The sequence below is a fragment of the Typopeltis vanoorti genome, chromosome 20 (assembly GCF_054136105.1).
Source record: "Typopeltis vanoorti isolate ZY-2024b chromosome 20, IOZ_Tvanoo_1.0, whole genome shotgun sequence".
Lineage (NCBI taxonomy): Eukaryota > Metazoa > Arthropoda > Arachnida > Uropygi > Thelyphonidae > Typopeltis > Typopeltis vanoorti.
This window is the reverse complement of record NC_143568.1, coordinates 40,988,392-41,008,047: the sequence shown is the minus strand read 5'-3', so window position 1 is coordinate 41,008,047 and position 19,656 is coordinate 40,988,392. Positions and strand designations below refer to the sequence as shown.

Here is a 19,656-nt window from a genome sequence, read left to right as displayed (position 1 = left end):
GTTTGAGAAAAATACAGACCAGTTTACAATAAAACTTATATTAAAATATATAAGTTTTATTGTAAACTGGTCTGTATTAATAAAATTGTATTTCTATTATAAAACGACCAAATATGTATAATTTAAATAGTTTAGATTGATTGTTATTTCTGATTCAATTTGATCAGTTCAATTTTATAAATTTGAACTGATATCTAATAAATGGACTGATTTGGAAGAAACTTAATTTACAAGTCAAGAAATAAATAATTTAAGAAAATAAAAAATTCAGTTGTATTGAAATATCATTGTTATGTGCCCACTGAGGATGCATTCTAAGAAATGGCAATTTTGAGGAATTAACTATATAGTTATCCCATTAATAGCACTTGTCAACGAAATATTTGTTTATTTTTACAGCCTGATGTACAGAATCTCATCCTTCCTTCCATTCATGAAATTGACATGTTCAAGTAAGTTACGTGAATATTTTTAATTGTACTTTAGTTAATTTAGCATAGTTAATGAAATATATATTTAAAAAAAAAAGTTTCTTTCACAGAGTTAAACTGTCCAAATTCTTGGTGCCACAGCTCTGAAGAAATTTATATATTTCTGAATTTGTAGACTAAACATCATGTAAATATTTTAGGCTACAATACATAAAATTGATCTTCAAGTTTGCACATGAACAAGGATTTTTTTTTATTAACTGTTAATTTAAAATGTACAACCACTAGTTTTGCTCACATAAGAACTGGTGTCATCTTCAGGGTTTATAATTAGTGCAAAAAAAAAAAAAAAGTAAATAAATAAAAATAGTTAACAATAGAGTTGTCTAAATGCTGAAAACAATCATTACAAAAGAAATTAATCCATCCTGAACAAGAATGCAAAGTATTCACTTACAAAAAATGTAAGTGAAAACCCCTTCAATAAAGATAGTTTATCTGCCTGTAGTAAATTGGTAGTAGTTAAATTTATATACAGGTGTACATATGAATTTGGGTAATTTGTGAAGTTTATACCATTGCTATCTTAGGTGGGTTTATGTCTTCTGGAGGAAGACCAAAAATAATAAGTTCAGTAAATAATTCAGATAATTAATGAAGATCTAGAAACTTATGTCACATGGTGTACTTTATTATACACCCAACTGTAAATAACAATAATGAATTTACAAAATATAGAATTAATTGGCATTAACTTAGTGTGATTTTCTGTTTTTAATCCAGCGAACTCAGTATTATCCAAATCTCAATTAACTGAGTACTCCCATATAACTGAGTTGCAAATTTTTAGAGCAGCCTCGTTCCATTTTTTGCCATCAGAGGTGCTATGTATGAATGTCCATTATGATTACTTTTGTGTGTGTAGAATTGCAAGTTTTCTTTTTTAACATTTTTTTTTTTTAAATTTTTCTTCCTATAATAGAAGTGTTTCAATTAAAGTACATTGCAAAAATTTTAAAGGCATGAAATCTGATGTTTTTTTTTTCTTTTCTTTTATATGTTTTATGTTAAATATGGTACTCTGTGGCTTGGTAACTCACTAAGCTACTAAGGCAGTACCTAAGAGCAGAAAGTTTAGAGAGGGCAGCAAAAAAAAAATGAAATACTCATAAATTAATAATTGGATATACTTTTTAAAAAAAAATGTTCTTTAAATTGGTTTAATCATTATAATCTAAACTCTCATAAATAAAATATTTTGATAAAAATTATATTTCATATTTTTAAATGAAATATTTGTCATTTACCATTCTGGTATATCAGTCATTTACCAGAAATAGTTGTAAAAATCAGATGGAATGAATATATTCTTTGACACATAAAAGAAGAAAAAGAAATAAATTTGTGTAGTTTTACTATTATTTGTCAAATCTTCACACTTTTTTTTTCTCACACAAACTGCATTGTATGACCAGTACATCACTCTCTGTTTTTACATTTTTTAATATCCATTTCATGATATATTTTCATGCATAATGCAAGAACAAGACGAAAACGTTGCTGATTTCAGTGAGCAGATATTTTGATAAGCTAGGTAAATTTTGCTGTAATGTCAGTGTGTGTGTGTGTCAAATGAAAAGTGCCAAGTGTACCAATTGTTCTTATTCTGTTGCCTCTATTTCCATATTTAATTTGCTCCCTTCACTAAAAACTGTGCCTGTTAAGTGAAATATTTTTTGTTCTACAGGTTCTTCATTGAGAATGCAGAATTCAAGAAAATTAGCAATAAAATGCCTAATTATCTTGCCAAATTTGTTGCAGATGTTATTGTCGTGACGTTCTATTTTCATGTTATGTTCTAAATCCGCCATCTTGGTTTGAGTCACTCTTATCAATATAACAACTAATTGCAAATTGATCACCGATCCAAAAGTAGGGAAATTTATAATTATACTGCGCCACCCTATTTTAAGATTAGTCTATATAAAATAGTAGGATCAATTCTTAATTAAGTTAGCAGTCTCCTCATTTATTTAGGCCGAATTATTTACTATTCCACTTGGGGTTCCTGCAAGATTCGAATATTTATGAACGGTGCAATAAAAAGGAATTCAGGCAAACACAATACTTAGATTAACAAAATAAAACATTTAATATATGATATATATAACAAATACAAGAATTCTGCTTTAAAATGAAACAATACAATCAACTTAATACATCTTGCTAAGTCACTCATGCCAATTCAATGTTCTAAACTTTCACATACAATTCACAGTTTCAAAATCACAAGCTTTCTTAACTCAAGTTAGTAAAACGAAACTTCTTATTTAAACAGTCTCCACATATCTATCAGCTGTACTTAATGTTTAAATTCACAGGAAGCACTAATCAAGGTAGACAATATTCCAAGCAATCTTATTTCGGACTTTGAACTTCGAAGATATGTTAATGTTAGAATAAACAAACAAGTATGACTACTCTTACCAGATACAATCTTCAATACATCAATTAATTGTGAGCACACTTATAAATTAACTTATTTACGTTAGCGGAACAACAATAAAAATTCTCCAACGATTTAACTGAACTACTGTTAATCGCGCTTCACTACTCTAAAAAAAAAACACATCAATAAGGCATTGATATCTTTCCTTGTTTACTTTTCTCAAACTAGTTAATCTCAATATAATTCTTCTCAGGGCAACATAGAATTAAGACGTAATCCTAGACTAACTGGAACTAATCAGAATTTTGCATTGAATGTCCAGTTCTTTATTTATCCTGTGGGGGGGGGGGGGGGTGGGGGGGGGGGGGGGTGGGGGGGGGGGGGGGTGGGGGGGGGGGGGGGTGGGGGGGGGGGGGGGTGGGGGGGGGGGGGGGTGGGGGGGGGGGGGGGTGGGGGGGGGGGGGGGTGGGGGGGGGGGGGGGTGGGGGGGGGGGGGGGTGGGGGGGGGGGGGGGTGGGGGGGGGGGGGGGTGGGGGGGGGGGGGGGTGGGGGGGGGGGGGGGTGGGGGGGGGGGGGGGTGGGGGGGGGGGGGGGTGGGGGGGGGGGGGGGTGGGGGGGGGGGGGGGTGGGGGGGGGGGGGGGTGGGGGGGGGGGGGGGTGGGGGGGGGGGGGGGTGGGGGGGGGGGGGGGTGGGGGGGGGGGGGGGTGGGGGGGGGGGGGGGTGGGGGGGGGGGGGGGTGGGGGGGGGGGGGGGTGGGGGGGGGGGGGGGTGGGGGGGGGGGGGGGTGGGGGGGGGGGGGGGTGGGGGGGGGGGGGGGTGGGGGGGGGGGGGGGTGATTTGCTTGAAAACCTTTTCTCTGGGCACCTTCTCGTATGCATTTACCAGATATATAAATCTTATGTCTAGATCCTTGTTACATTCCCACAATTTCTCGACTATTTGTCATAAAGTGGAAATCCAATCTTAACCAATTCTGTTTACCCTGAACCTAGCTTCATGTTCTCCATGTTTCTCTTCCACAATTGTTGTTAACCTCTTTTCTGGTATGCTTGCAAAAATCTTATCTTGAATACTTAGTAGAAAAATTCCTCTGTAATTCTCAGATTATTTTAATCCCCTTTTTTTTATGATGGAGACTATCAGAACTCTACTTCAATCATCTGGAATTTAACCTTCTGACTAGGCCCTCTGAATTATGCAGTGTAGCCACTGCAAAACTTATAACTCCATATTTAAGGATTTCTGGTCAAATATCATATATTTTAGCTGTCTTTCCACATTTCAAGTTTTTTATGGCTTTTTCTGCCTTACTCCTGTTTGCATTTGAAAATTTTCTACTTTTGTTCTGTCACTTCTTGTTTTGTTCAACAGTCGTTCAAAGTAATTACTCCAGACATCTGGGATAGCATTATCTTCAATTCATATCACCTTTTTATCTTCTTTGATTCTTTTACAGAACTCTTTCCTCCATTTCGAAGCTTTTTCAATAGCCTCCAGACCGTTCTGCCACTTTTGTGATATATATTTTTTATATTCTTACCAAAGTCTTCCCATGACTTGTATCTACTTTTAAACTTAACTCTCTTCAATTTGTCTTATATTCTTTTATTGCATCTGCTCACTGATTTGCTAGGAACTTTTGTTATGCTTTCTTCTTTTTCAGGACTGCTTCTTTAACTTAATAACTTCTCTATATTAACTTTTTAGCATGCTTTTCATCACTGAAGTAATACTTTGAGATATTTACCAACTTTTGCAGTATGACTGCTGAACTTCAACTCTCTGTCTACCATCATACCCAAGTCCATAACCTCATCGGTTTCTTGCAATCCAGTACCATCAGTGTGATACACAGTATGTAACTTTTTCAATAGTGCATAACTTTATATTTTGCACCAATCAAATTTACAATCATTATTCTTTCCCACAGTGCCAATTTATTTAAATCAATCTGATGGATATTTACATCACCTTTATCAATTATTGGCTCCCCAGTTTTGCATCATCGGCAAACAACCCTCCCCCCCTCTTAAATCTTTCCCTATATCATTAATATACAAATTAAAGAGTAGTGTCTCTAGTGCAGGACCCTGAGGTAATCCACTGGTCACCCTCATTCACCCTCAGTGTCTTTCTGTCAGCCACCCCTATCCATGCTACTAGCTTCATATCCATTCCCATTTGCTCCAAATTTTTAATAGTTTTAATATGATAGTCTGTCAAATTAAGAATTATCTACACATCAGCACAAGAAAAGTATATTTAATATACTGTCAGATATTTCAGTTTGAAAATAACAAACTATCATCAGTGGCTAGACAGAAAACAGTTTTTTGCAAGGTAGAATACAAACAATTGATCATTCAAAATTAGAATGAACTGCATGATGTTGTATCATTAATCATGATATCATTTCACTGAAGAAATGCAAACATAAGAGTGCAGAATAGTTACATGTATAAATTTACAATGTCATAGAAAAAACTTAATTTATAAAATCATACTAAAGATATCATTAGCCTAACCTGAATCGTAACGACTGCCTATCTATGTCAAAAATATGGGAAAGTTTGATTCCAATAACACATTAATTTTTTTAATTTTTTATTTATTTAATTTTTTATTGATTTATATATTTAATTTGTTTTATTTTTTGAATGAAGACCTAATGATATCTTTAGTATGATTTTATAAATTAAGTTTTTAGTCCACGCGGTTAGCCGAGCTATGCACTTCGCAACCATATGCCTGGGAAAGGAGTGTCCTGGGTTCAATTCCCATCACTGATGATGTGAGGAGCTTAAGGATCTTTCTCAGACATAGCCAAGTTAGCCAGTCTTGGGTTTGGACTGCAGGGTTTTTCTCCCTAGTTTATCTGGGGTTTTTCCTCCCGCAAGCAGGCAAACCGGCCCTGTGAACACATATATCTACAGACATAGGACACACCAGGAGGCATAGGGCTAACCACCTTATCCTCTGGACAGGTACGGCTTAGAAGGGCTAAGGATAGCATCCTGTAACAGGCCATTAGGCCTAATATGTGATAGGGAAAAAGATGAAGTTTTTGTATGACATTGTAAATTTATACATGTAACTATTCTGCACTCTTGTTTGCCTTTCTTTAGTGAAATGATATCGTGATTAACGATGTTGTAAAAATAATCATAATTTAAAATTCTGAATATTTTTACATATTGTTTATGTTAGTATGTTTATTAGTTTTGGTTTCATAACACGCATTGTCGGCACTTGCGATGTGCCCGTTATTGAAATTATTTTGTCAAAGTGATATGTAAAGCATTTAAAAAATTTATGTACTTACCGGATTTGAATAGTTGTGTTTTATGAAGACATTCTCTTGTTGCTAACGGAGACACCGTGTCAACCATTGTATTTAGTTTCTTGCTTACCAATTTCAGGGAGTTTCAAGGAGTGCGCATGCTCACCGAGAAGTTTGATGTGTGATTGACAGCTGACAAGGAGAGCGTTTGGTATCAGAGTAACGGGTGTAAACAAGACAGCGTTTGGGAGGAAATTATAACACAGGCCAGCAGATATTTAGATTCGAAGGAAATGGAGTTTTTTATGTGACAGTCGGAGGAAAATTAATAGTATATTCTGAAAAAGGAATCGTGGAACCATGAAGTGTATTGGTAAATAAAAGGAATATTCGTGGAAAGCTAATTGGAAGAATTTTAGTAGATTCCGAAAAGGGAATCATAGAACTGTGAGTTTTTAAAGTGGAAGAGTTAAGACCGTCAATAAGCATTAGTGAATAAAAGAAGAAATTGCTATTTACGTTCTAAAGGAAGTTTCGAGTAATGCTGATTAGGAAGTTTCATCTGTCTTAAGGATGCCGAATCTAACTATTATTTCTATTGGAAAGGAGACAGAATTGAGTCAGGAAGAATTAATGTGTGCTACATGAGTGATGAGAAAGGATCCTATGAAAATGAAGAATAAAGTCATAAGTCTTCGGAGAACATTTTGTCATTGTGCAAACAAAGTGTTTGGTCTAGTCTAGTCAAAATAAGTGTAAGTTTATTTTTAAAAGGCTTTGGATCCAATTAATTCTGTAGTTATAGTTATGTAAAGTTGTTTGAAGTGTGTATATATATATTGTTTTTGTTTTATTAAATGTATTTATTTTGTATTTTGGTCTTGAGTCAGTGATTTTTTGGATTCTGAAAAAAATAGTAAAAAAGAGATCATTGCACCAATCGGTGTGAACCCTTGTGCAATAAATAAATAAAGGCACTTGAGAAAAAAAATAATTGTTGAACAGAGATCATCTCTATAAACAGGATTAAATTCTATATAATAATCTCTTAATTAACCAATGTAACATCACGTGGCTTGTTCTAATTTTGAATGATCAATTGTTTATATTCTACCTTGTAAAAAACTGTTTTCTGTCTAGCCACTGATGATAGTTTGTTCTTTTCAAACTGAAATATCTGGCAGTATATTAAACATATTTTTCTTGTGCCAACATGTAGATACTTTTTAATTTCATGTCACAAGTTTCTCTCAAAAGTAAGTCTGTCAAATGCCTTTGCAAAGTCTAGCAGTATCATGGTGTAGCCATTTCCTTTACCAACTATGCTGTCACTTTATTATACATTGTGAATAAATTACTAAAGCAGGACCTATTCTTTACAAAGCTTTGCTGCCCACTGTAATGTTATATTCCTATCTACTGTTGGATTTTACCTTTAACCAACTTTCCCAGTACTTTTTAACAACCACTCCTGAGATATTAATTGGTCTGTAGTTTTCTACTTCTGTTTTGGAGCCACCTTTATGTAATGGAACTATCTTACCCTCTTTCCATCACCTTGGAACCTGAGACTTAAATTGAAACAACTTCATAAGTGCCGGTACTCTTGTACATTCACGTAATACATGAGCTGACGTGCCATCAACTCCCGCTGACCATATTTTTCAATATGCTGATCACCTCAGCATATTGAAAAACAATATTCGTGTTCATCTACCTCAATTTTGATCCGAATCTCACATTGTCAATTGTAATATCTCCACCTGGATGGTACACCTTGGCAAAGTGGATCACTCAGCAACTCAGCTATTTCTTTTGCACATATCACCTTCCTACCATATAGACAGTGATTATAGTCCTTACTTGCTACATAATGAAAATACTCCTTTGGATTTACTTCGACCTGCTTATCTAATTTTCTCTCATAATCTGATTTGGCCTTTTTTACTATATTAGTTATCCTTGATGCTTGCACTTTGTACTGCTCATGAGTATGCTGATCACCTTTTTTTCTTTGTTCCCTCTGCAGCTCTTGCTTTTATATCTCTGCTTATCCATTTACTCCTCACTTGGTTTATCCTGCTGAACCATGGGTAAGCAGTCCATTACTGCTTCTCTCAAACAAACCATGACCACTTACAATGCACTACTGATATTCTTTTTTTCTAGCTGTGTAATGTGGAGTAGCTTTCTTAGACTCCATAGAGATGAATTTCATGAACGTCACGTATAATATTTGGATATTCATGTGTTTATAATCAAGGATCTGTTATTAATCTGTTAATAAAACTGCACAAATAAATTAAAGTTTGCAGAAATTTCACATGATGTAGAAACAAAACTGATTTGAAGTTTTTCCACTTGGTTATACTATAAATTAAAGATACCAAGAAATTATATTCTTGGTTTAATCTTTTATCCAAACAAGTTTGCGCCTGAACTATTTTCAGGACTGGGGCAACTCGTATAAAGAAGCCAAGACTTCACATCACTTGCCTTAGTATCTCCTAATGCAAAGCCCATCTCCTTGTGGACATGTATAATGCTACGCATTATGGGAAGGGTCACTACACAGACTGGTTTCAACTTTATTGAGGTCTCATCAGTGGGAGCCAGACCCAGAAGTGATACTAAGATTGAAGTAATGCAGAAGTCATTTTTTCATGTGCGAGTAGTCAAAGGGTATTGCACCTTATTATTAAAATGCTCTGGATTAGAGAAAATTGTTGGAAGTTTTTTCGCTTTGTTATACTATAAATTAAAGATATCAAGAAATTATTAATTTCATTAATAATGAAATTATCCATTATTAAATTTTGACATCTTGGTTTCACATTAAAATGCATTCAGAAGGTATATTTTGTATAATCGTTAAGTTTTATTTTTTAGGTCTTCAAGTTTTTCTGCATTACTGTTCATTAATTTTCTTCTTTATTTGCTTGTTCAGGTTTCCGGTAACTATTATTTTATAATTTTTAGTAATTTTTTCATATATTTCTTATCATAGTTTACAGAAATTTCCATATTTTTTCTTTTTTAATTTGATTTTCAGAAATGTATATTCAATAGAATTTGGTGTGTTTACTCTATTTATTCTTAAAGGTACATTTAATACTCCACTATATATAATGGATTATTTTTGCATTGATTAATTTATGAATTTAAATCATTACTTGGGTTTTTACTAGTAATTGTATATCTACTCTACTGTATATTTTACTTGATTTTATTCTGTATCTGCAAGAATTTTTATTTGTATGTTTACTTTGTGCATAATCATCTTATTTATTTGCTTCTTCTAAATGTTCCATATAGCTTATTTAACCACATTTTTTCTTTGCTTTTCATAATTTCTTTACCTCTTCCATTTTGCAACATATAATCTTACATTCTGTCCAGATCAGCTTATAGTGTAAAAGTAATTTTAATTTTCTCTTCATCAGATTACTAGCATGAATAGATATTCGAAGTAGCAGAATAACACCATATGTCTTGACATCTTTTAATCAGTGAAAACTGTAGTGTAGTGTAAAAAAAATCTCATGCTCAAGTAGTCTGTTGCACTGGGTAGAAGAAAGAAGCATAGAGATTAATCTACAGATCATATAACTGATATATCTGCTGGCCTGGTTGGCCGAGTGGTTATTGTATCTGCTCTCCAACCAAAAAGCTGCGGGTTCGAATCCAGCTGTGGGCATGGATGTTTGTGATTGTCTGTGAAAATAGTGTGGGTTGGCAGTAGATGGCGCTGGTGTAGATGATGAAGGTAGTTGTGGTTAGCTCTCCGTCTCAACCAACTACCTTCAGTGGTGGAGACGGAGAGCTGTAGAGCAGGTGCCATCCCTCAATGAGTCTTTGGACTCCCTGGAGGTAATAATATTGTTGATGAGTAAATCCTGATCTGTCTCAGGTATTTTGGGCTTTATGTGCTGATACTTGCCCACGTATCAGCACATAAAGTTTATTTTTTTAAGCATTTTTGATATAATAAAAAAATGGACAATATTCCTTTGGATCTATAATTTCTCTCATTACATTATAAATATATTTAGATATTCTTGAAATAAGCATCACCAAATGAGTTTTGAATCTTTTCAGGTGTTTTTTGCCTGTTCTTTCTCACATACAGTTACTATGGGAATTGGTAGTTACAAATGAGGTAAACTTTGTTTTTTTTTGAGTAAATTTTTAACAAAAATTATAACATATTTTTATAATGTTCACATTACCGTTTTATTTTATAGCCTATCGTTGTTATGTCCTCGACCCCTACTGTTTGTTCAGAAGTAGTTCAAGCATTAGTAAAGTAAGTTTCATGAACCGACAATTTCTTACATATCTAAAAAGGCTTTCTTACTAATAGCTTTAAACAGTACAGGAAAACCTCGTTTAACGCAATTAATTAATCCATTAATTAATGCTCGCTAAGCAAAATTGCGGTAAGTGAATACAATAAACCATAAGAATAATTATAATTCATCCAGTGTAAATTTTGAAAAAAAAGTTAAAAGTATAAGCTATGTTAAAGGATAAAATCATCAAAGTTAATAAAAATCAGTTGCTTAAATTTTTATTTAATGTCTAAACGTTTGATTGAGCTACTAATTTTACAAAAAAAAAATAAGTCAAGATGTTTGAATCGTGCTCGACTTTTTCATCTTGTCATGCAATTTGCGATAGCTGGCGATTGCTTTATCAAGATTTCGGTGGACTTTGAAGCTTTGTTCCATATCAGGATCAGCATCAAACAAAATTTCCTTAGCATACTCGATGTGATTAAAACTGGCTCAAGTTCTTTTGCAGTTAGCTTTTTAGTCATAATATTCTCTTCTTGTTTGCACTCCTTATCTTCTTTTTTTTTGTATGCACGCTGTTCTTCTAGTTGAAGGAGATCATTCTCGCTTAACTGTTCTGAATGGGAATCGAGCAAGTTACTCACATCTTCATTATCCAGTTCATTAAATTCAAGTTATTTTCAGCTTGTGCTGATTTCCTCAATAATGTTAGATCTTGGATTTTGTGCACGATAAACTAACATAGGCTTGAGTTTAAAGTTGCCTTCTGGATTGCCTCCTAATAAAAGCATAAGACGATCTTTAGATGCTTACCTTGGTTTAGATGCTTCAGTTTTAGCTAGGAAAGTTTTTGTTTGCATACGTTTCCAAAAGAAACCAATTTCATAGACGTTGAATATTTGCTGATCATCATAATCACCCTCCTGAATTATCCTTTGCAATTCTTCAGGAAACTTGGCCACAAATTTTTATCAGCACTAATAGATTCTTCCCCAGTTATTCTTACGTTATGCAGTCCAGCTCAATTTTTAAAATGGTGTCAAACCATCCTAAACTCATAGTAAAGGTTTCACATTCCTCTTGAAATTTGGTCTCTTTCAGTGAGGTAAAAATATTGAGAGCTTTTGTCTGAATATTCCCTGTACTAAGAGGTATTCTTTTTTGGTTACGATCCTCAATCCAGAGTGATAGAAGACGCTCCATCTCGATCATAAATAGCTTCTATTTTGGATAATCTGCATGCTTAAAGAAGCAGCAGCAACTTTTCTTGTTCTTTATATTCTTTGCTTTTATATAATATAATCCAAACTGCAGACTTGCTTTATCCCAGGTCTCACACAATCATTGTATTACTAGTTCCACTTTCACGTCTCTTAATGACTTCCAGCTTTTCCGCTCGCTGCATATTGGTGACAAAAAATTTCGTATAATGTATAAAAATTGCGTTAACTGATTAATCACTCACTTAAAGCGGGAAATAGTATAATTTCACTCAATTGCGCTAACTGATTATCACACATATCAAATTCGTGTTAAGTGAGGTTTTCATGTACTTTTTATCTTGTTTATTTGCTAGTTTTCTTTAATTTTCAAGTTCCTGTGTGAATCCATTATTGTGAAACTGCATATTTGATGCTAAGGAGATAACTCTTTAGTTGGAATAAAGTTGTAAAAGCATTCTCTGATAATAACATTGGATGGAGAGGTATAAGAAATGTACACTATGCAGTTTCTCACCACCAAGGGACATGAGTTTGAGAGTAAATACATGCTATATGATGAACTATCATATATTCAAGTGCAATCAATTCATTTCCATGAATTTATTGTAACAGTTAAATTGTAAGGATAAACATGAATTTGCAGTTGGCTTCTATTCCCTTACCATTACTTTATATCATGGAACATTTGATCATTGTTGCCATATTTAGTAAATACTCTTTCATAATCAGCAGAATATGGAAATGACTTATTTTCAGTTCAACTCCAAAGGTAAACCTTCTTTTTTGGCCATTCAAATCCATAGATAAAAAAATCTTATTTTGTCAAAGTGCAATAAGCAGTACTCCATCAATATAGTTTAAAAGATTGCAGGAAAAAAATTGTTGTACATTTGAAAAATTTCTGGCTATCGACAAATTTTTTTCACTGTAACAGCAATCTTTTTTCCTGCAATCTTTTAAACTATATTGATGGAGTACTGCTTATTGCACTTTGACAAAATAAGATTTTATCTATGGATTTGAATGGTCAAAAAAGAAGTTTTACCTTTGGAGTTGAACTGAAAAGAAGTCATTTCCATATTCTGCTGATTATGAAAGAGTATTTACTTTGTGAATTGTATTAGTAATATTGTACTAATGATTTTCCATATACAAGTGATCTAGCAGTTTGAATTTTTAATAACTTTATTTCTTTTTAAGATACATACAACCAGCAAAATATAACAGAGGGAATTTATTCAAGATTTAGAATATTTAATTGTAAGATTGCTAACATATCTACCATTGTTTTGGATACAAAGCATAGCACACTTTTGAAGTATCTTGAACATGTTCTGCAGTTTTTGAGTTCGAGCACTGATCATATTTGTTATTAGCACAAAGATCACTTATGGAGCATGGCTTTCTTGATTATACTTGAGTTTTAACATGTCCCATACAGGAAAAGATATAGTGGGGACAAGCCTAGGGAGTGAGGGGCAAAGCTTTTGGCCTGCCTTATCCAATCCATCTGTTAGGAAACATCTCATTTAAAAATTTCACACTGTGGCATATTGCCCATATTACTTAAACTGTGCTGTCGATCAATTTTTATCACATCAGATAAGATAATTCTGCAGTATGTTCATATAAGGCTCACTATTTGCAGCATTTCTTTCCAAACAGAATGGACCAATTATGTGTGATTTTCAAGAACACACGCACACTTTAGAATTTCATGTTTACAAAATTTCTTGTTGTTTTTGTGTCTCCTAAATATGTCAACAATGATGATTAACCTTGCCACTTATGAACTGTTGCTTACTTACTTAACAGTAAATTGTCAATAAATGAGGCAATTTTTACTTCATGATTAAAATAATGGCAGAAAGCTTACATTCTTCCAGCAATATTGGTGGAACTTGAATCATGTATGCTCACTGGTGTGATTTTGTTTTGAGAATTTTCTGAACCTTTGCTCTAGGAATACTTGCTTCTAGTGGAGCACGTCTTATAGAATCTTGGACTATTTTTAAAGGCTTATTCTACAGACTTCATGGCTATCGTTAATGGAAGTATTCTGTTTAATACATTACTGTCATTCACGTAATGTGTAAACTTGTCACTGGTGCCAATAGGTTGTTAGTATATTCTCTTCAGAAATATATAACTGCTGTTTCATTTTTCACTTTGTTACTACAAACTTTCTTTAGTAAAAGTTTTTGGAGCTTGAGTGGTTGCATTTACTGATTGAAAGTTTTCAGTACCATGCTGAAGGAAGCAGTCAGCTCATTAGAAGTAAGTGGCATCATTGTTACCCTAACATCCCCATGCAACAACCTAAGCTATTCTTTTTTTTATAGAAACTTATGCCATGGTTATGAATTATTTACATGAAAACATAAGGCAAAGGTAATATTTATTTGATTAAAAGGCCACATATTTCGGTCAAATAATGGATTTATTTGAAATAGAATGAGCTGCGTGATGTTATATTTCCAGTAGCATTACGTTATGTTCGAGGAAAAGATTAATCATAACTGGAATGTGTGTGTGTTTGCACGTGAGAGAGATTTATTTCACTGCCCCAACTTGAATCTCTTCAGATTCAAGTTGGGGCAGTGAAACAAGACTTCAGCACTTTCCTTAAATAAATGTTCAAATTTGTGTCGTCAGCAATGTAGTAGGCTTGTTTCACACCAAAGGATGTTGTGGTCTATGTCTATTCCATGTTGAGCCAATACAGATTTACCAGATTTACTGTGTAAATACAAGATAGATACATCATCTTGTTAGTTTCTTGAAACCTTATGACTTCATAAAATACCATTTTTGGTTTTAATAGCAAGTATAAAAAAAATAAAAAAACTTAATGATGCATTATTTTATTCTAATCAGAAGTTTCCATATTTTTGATAATGATAGGCAGTCATTCTGATTCAAGTTGGGGCAGTGAAACAAGGCTTCAGCACTTTCCTTAAATAAATGTTCAAATTTGTGTCGTCAGCAATGTAGTAGGCTTGTTTCACACCAAAGGATGTTGTGGTCTATGTCTATTCCATGTTGAGCCAATACAGATTTACCAGATTTACTGTGTAAATATAGGATTGATGTTCTTGTATTCTCTTTTCTGTTGAGTGTCCAGTTTGTTCAAAGTAGGATAGATGGCAGTCACATGGAACTTGGTATATACTTGGGAAAGACATTGGAGAGCTTTGGATCTTTTGAAGAGAGGAAATAAGTTGAGAATTTATGATAGGTATAAAACTAGCCATTAAATCATATTTTTTCAGCATTCTGGAAATTGGTTCTGAAACACCTGAGATGTATGGGATTGGAACTTGACGTACTATTTCCTTACTGTTTAAATTAGGTTTGTAGGAGTGAAAGAGATGTTGTGTAGTCCTTTCTGAGAAGCCATTTAATTTCATATATTGTTTGATATTTGAGAGTTCTTCCCATAGTTGATGAGTCAAACAGTTAGTCTTAGCTCGCTGAATTAAAGACTTTATAATTCCTGTCTTTTGAGAAGGACAGTTGGCAGACTGTTGAAGAATGCAGCGTCCAGTGAAGTGGGGCTTCCGATACACTGATGTGGTTAAATCACCCGATGGTGAGCAGATAAGAAGAATGTCCAAAAAAGATAATTTGTTGTCTTTTTCAATTTCTATAGTGAATTTGATACAAGGATGTAAAGTATTTATAGTAGCTGAAAACATTAGTAAAGTTTCTTTATTGTGAGGCCATACAGCAAAAATGTCAACATACTGAACTCAAAATGAAGGTTGAGGGGTGTATGGATGAAAAAAGGATGTCTTCTAGATGCTCAAAATAAAAGCTGGCTAGAGCAGGGGAGAGTGGACTTACCCTGGCAGTTCTTTCCACTTGGTTGTAGACACAGGGGGAAGCCTGTAATTCCCTAGAGGGCATGTCACCCCCAGGTGGTGGATTGGGGAAAGCCTCAGCCTCCCAGAAGTAGGTGGTCAAAGGGAAATGAATATCTCTCCCAGACCAACAGGTGGAGTATATTAGGGCTAATCTCCCGACGTGCAGATTCAAAAATGATTACGAATGGAAACAGAACAAGTAAATCTAGAGCTTGTCCTGTTCCTTCCACCTTGAGAGTGATGATATTGACTGGCAAAAGCCTTCCCAGAAGCCAGTCGCAAGGAAAAGCGCAAGCCCTCTAAATCCCAACTCTGGAAAACACCTTGAATTGTTTCCAGTTATAACATATGCGCACTCTTAAAATGTGAAAAATTCTTTGAGCTATGCAGAGGAGCTGAGACAATATAAATGCAACTTGTATCCAAGAACACCACTGGAAAACTGACATGGACTGGAATGAAACTGCATCAACAGACAAAAAATAGACTTTCATTAATTCTTCAGCAGAAAACATGGCTTAAGGAATCTTAATCAGTAAAAAATTATATAATAAAATCTCTGCAATAGAGAAAGTTTCAAACAGAATATTCTCCATAACATTGGACTCAAATCCCAAGGCAGCTATTATCTCAGTATACACACCCACAGAAGTTGCTGAAGAAGACAACAAATCAAAATTTTATGAAGAACTTATCACTTATCTTTCAAACCTCCCAATGCACAACTGCCACATAATAGGCAGAGATTTTAATGCACAAATTGGAGCAGACTTAGCAGGATCCACCAGAAATACAGGACAATATACATATCACCACACAACAAATCACAATGGATATCTGCTTTCAGAACTTTGCAATGACCACAACTATACCATGCTTCATACCAAATTTCCTCACCATGCAAACAGAAAATGGACATCCAAATAGATCAAAATCTTAACTCGATCACATATTTGTAAATTTGTAAACAGAACTGTAGAGCCCTCTTTCTTAACTCAGATCATAGAATCTTTAGTGCTCACATCAAGTTTCAGCTAACAGCTACCAACTCAAAGAAAACAGCAACAAAATATATAAATTGGAATAGTTTAGAAGATCCCTCAACCCAAAATAAATATAAAGAAGCCATTTGCAAACGACTAAAAAACCTAGTACTTACGAATAATAACACTGAAAATAATAACTTCAATAACTTAATGAAAGAAGCTGCAACAGAAGCACTGGATGAATATATCCCAAAACCAGCAGAAACTGGGTGTCACAGAATTTCATAAAATTGATTAATCGCAGAAATATCCTCAAGCAAAGAATGAGACAACTCAGCAGTAAACAGATAAAGCAAAACTTCGAGATAATAAATAACCAAGCATATGAGTCCCTAAAAAGATTCCCACATACAAAACATGTCAAACTTTGGAGGATTATAGAAACCATAAGACCAAAGAAGCTTTTCAGATTGTGAAACATCTTAGTAACAAAGAAAGGAACCAAAAAATTAAGAATTAAAAATAAAGATGGTAAAACTATAGAAGACAATGAATTATCAGAATGGAAAAAACTACTTTAAAAATTTACTTAACATTAAAAACATTTCACAAACTCCAGTGCCCAGAATCAAAATAAGTGAAGAAATGCCTATAAACTGCAACAACTTCACTCTTGATGAACTCGAAACAGCACTCAGCAAGCAAAAAACAGGTAAAGCCGCAGGGACTGATGGAATCACAGTTGAAGCCATACCCCACGGTGCCGACCAATGACAGAATATTTTCCTCAATATATGCAGTAATGCTCTCAGGAAATACCTCCCCATTGGAAAGAAGGCATAATCATTCTGATACCATAAAAAAATGGAAACCCAAATAAACCGGAAAATTACCGTGGAATAACTCTACTAGCTATAGCTCTAAAACTTTACAGTAAAATGATTATTAATCATATAGAACCTTATATTTCCCACTGTTAAGGAAAAATCAAGTAGGATTCCTAAAGAACAGAAGCACATTAGAACACATTCACAGTGTAAGATTTTTGGAAGGTTCTAAAGGCAAGAATATTCCTCTTATCCTCAATTTCATAGACTTCACAAAGGCATTTGATTCCATTAGTAGAATTAACATGTTTATCATTCTTTATCATTATGATATCCCAAAAAAATTAATGAAGCAACTGCAGCACGTTATCAAGATTTTCATGCCTGTGTTCTTGTCAATGTGAAATTGACAGAAAAATTTTCAATAATTGCATATAATAACCCTAGACTACATTTTCAGGATGGGTGAGGATGAATTCAGTGCAACATTAACAACCAACAATAAACAACTCTGTCTCAATTACCTCAGCTATGCAGACGATATAGTATTAATAGATTCATATTTATCCAAGGTGCAACAACAAACTATGCCAAGCTGCAAAAATATTTGGATTGACAGTTAACTAAAAACTAAAATACTCACAAATATAGTACAAGGTTCCATCATTACAGAACCAACCTTTAGAAAAAGTAGAAGACTTCCAATACTTAGGCACAAATATAAATAATACTGTAAATGACATAATATTAAGAAAATATAAAGCTCTCAATCAACACGGGAATATAAGAAATATATGGAAATTGCCCCTCATTGACCTTGGAAACAAAAATTAGACTTTACAAAACAACCTCTTAGGCTATCTTCTTATATGGTGGAGAAACATCGAACGTTTCCACCCAAAAAGCAATGAAAACCATTAATAGCGTTAATACAACCTGCTTAAGACTGTTACTCGATTAGTCTTGGAAGGATCATATTCATAATTCCACTATTTTAGAAGAGGCAAACCAAAAATCCTTGAAACCCAACACAGACATCAACTTGATTGGCTTGGACATCAACTGAGACATCCTCCTTCTCTGTACTCTAACATTTTTGTTTTGTACATCCTTTCAAATGGACAAAGACAGAGAGGAAGAGCAACTCTGGCAGTATATTAACCACTTTATCAGCACAGATACGAGGATGGTCTGAAAATTTCTCGGCCTAACAATGAAAAAATGAATTTATAATTTCAAAATTATTTTTATTTTTCAACATAATCTCCCTTAAGATTAATATGTTTATCCCAGCAATGCTCCAGAGCCATTATCCTGTCCTAGTGGTTCTCAGTAAGATCTGCAAAATACCCCTCTACAGCTACAATTGCCTCTTGATTTGAAGAAAAATGCTGACCAGCAAGGAAGAGTTTTAGTTTTGGGAAGAGATAGAAGTCAGATGGAGCCAAATCTGGAGAATAGGGTGGATGTTCCAACAATTCATAGTTCAGAGCCCTTAATTTCCCCATTGCCAAAACACCTTTGTGGACAGTTTCCCCTGTTATTGTTTCACCCTTTTCAAGATAATTAATAAACAAAATGCCTTTAGCATCCCAAAATATCAATGCCATGACCTTTCTTGTTGATGGAACCGACTTTGTCTTCTTTGGCACTGAATAACCAGCTTCTGTCCACTGTTTTGACTGCTGTTTGGATTCAGGTGTGTAATGGTGAATCCAAGTGTCACCTATAGTAATAAATCGCCACATAAAATCAGTTTTATTTTTGTTAAAACACTCCAAGCACTGTTCAGAGATTTTCATGCAAGTGCGTTTTTGATCTGCTGTGAGCAAGCACGGCACCCATCTTGCACAAAGCTTTTTCATTTGCAATTCTTCATGCAAAATATATCCTGAATGTTCTTTTTAAATGCCTTTAGTCTCAGCAATTTCACACACTTTGCCTCCCCAGTCATCCAATACCATATCGTGCACTTGATCAATGATTTCTGATGTCATTACACTTTCTGGACATCCTTCACGTGGATCATCTATAAGGCTGGTACAGTCATGTTTAAACTCGGCAGCCCATTCTTAGTTGTCAAAAACGAAAGTGAAGAGCTCCCATAAACTTTTATGAACTTAGAATGAATTTCTTTTGGCGTTAAACCTTTTTTTACAAAGAATTTTGTAACTGCATGATACTCAATTTTATCCATTTCAAGGGATACAACACATTTGCTTCAGACAGCTGTGTAAAACAAACTATTTGATAGAATGACTTGCAATTTCACATGAATGCTTATGATGGATGTACCAA

At 34.4% G+C, this 19,656-nt stretch overlaps 1 protein-coding gene across 1 annotated transcript in view; it reads left to right on the top strand.

Moving 5' to 3' along the window:
• The window catches only part of LOC150095391 (protein DENND6B), a 480,236-nt gene that overhangs the window by 141,328 nt on the left and 319,252 nt on the right, over positions 1–19,656 (top strand). Inside the window, exons 8-10 of the mRNA XM_090410571.1 lie at positions 400–452; positions 10,260–10,320; positions 10,406–10,467. Coding sequence (XP_090266697.1) covers positions 400–452; positions 10,260–10,320; positions 10,406–10,467 — 176 coding nt within the window. The remainder of the gene's footprint in view (positions 1–399; positions 453–10,259; positions 10,321–10,405; positions 10,468–19,656) is intronic.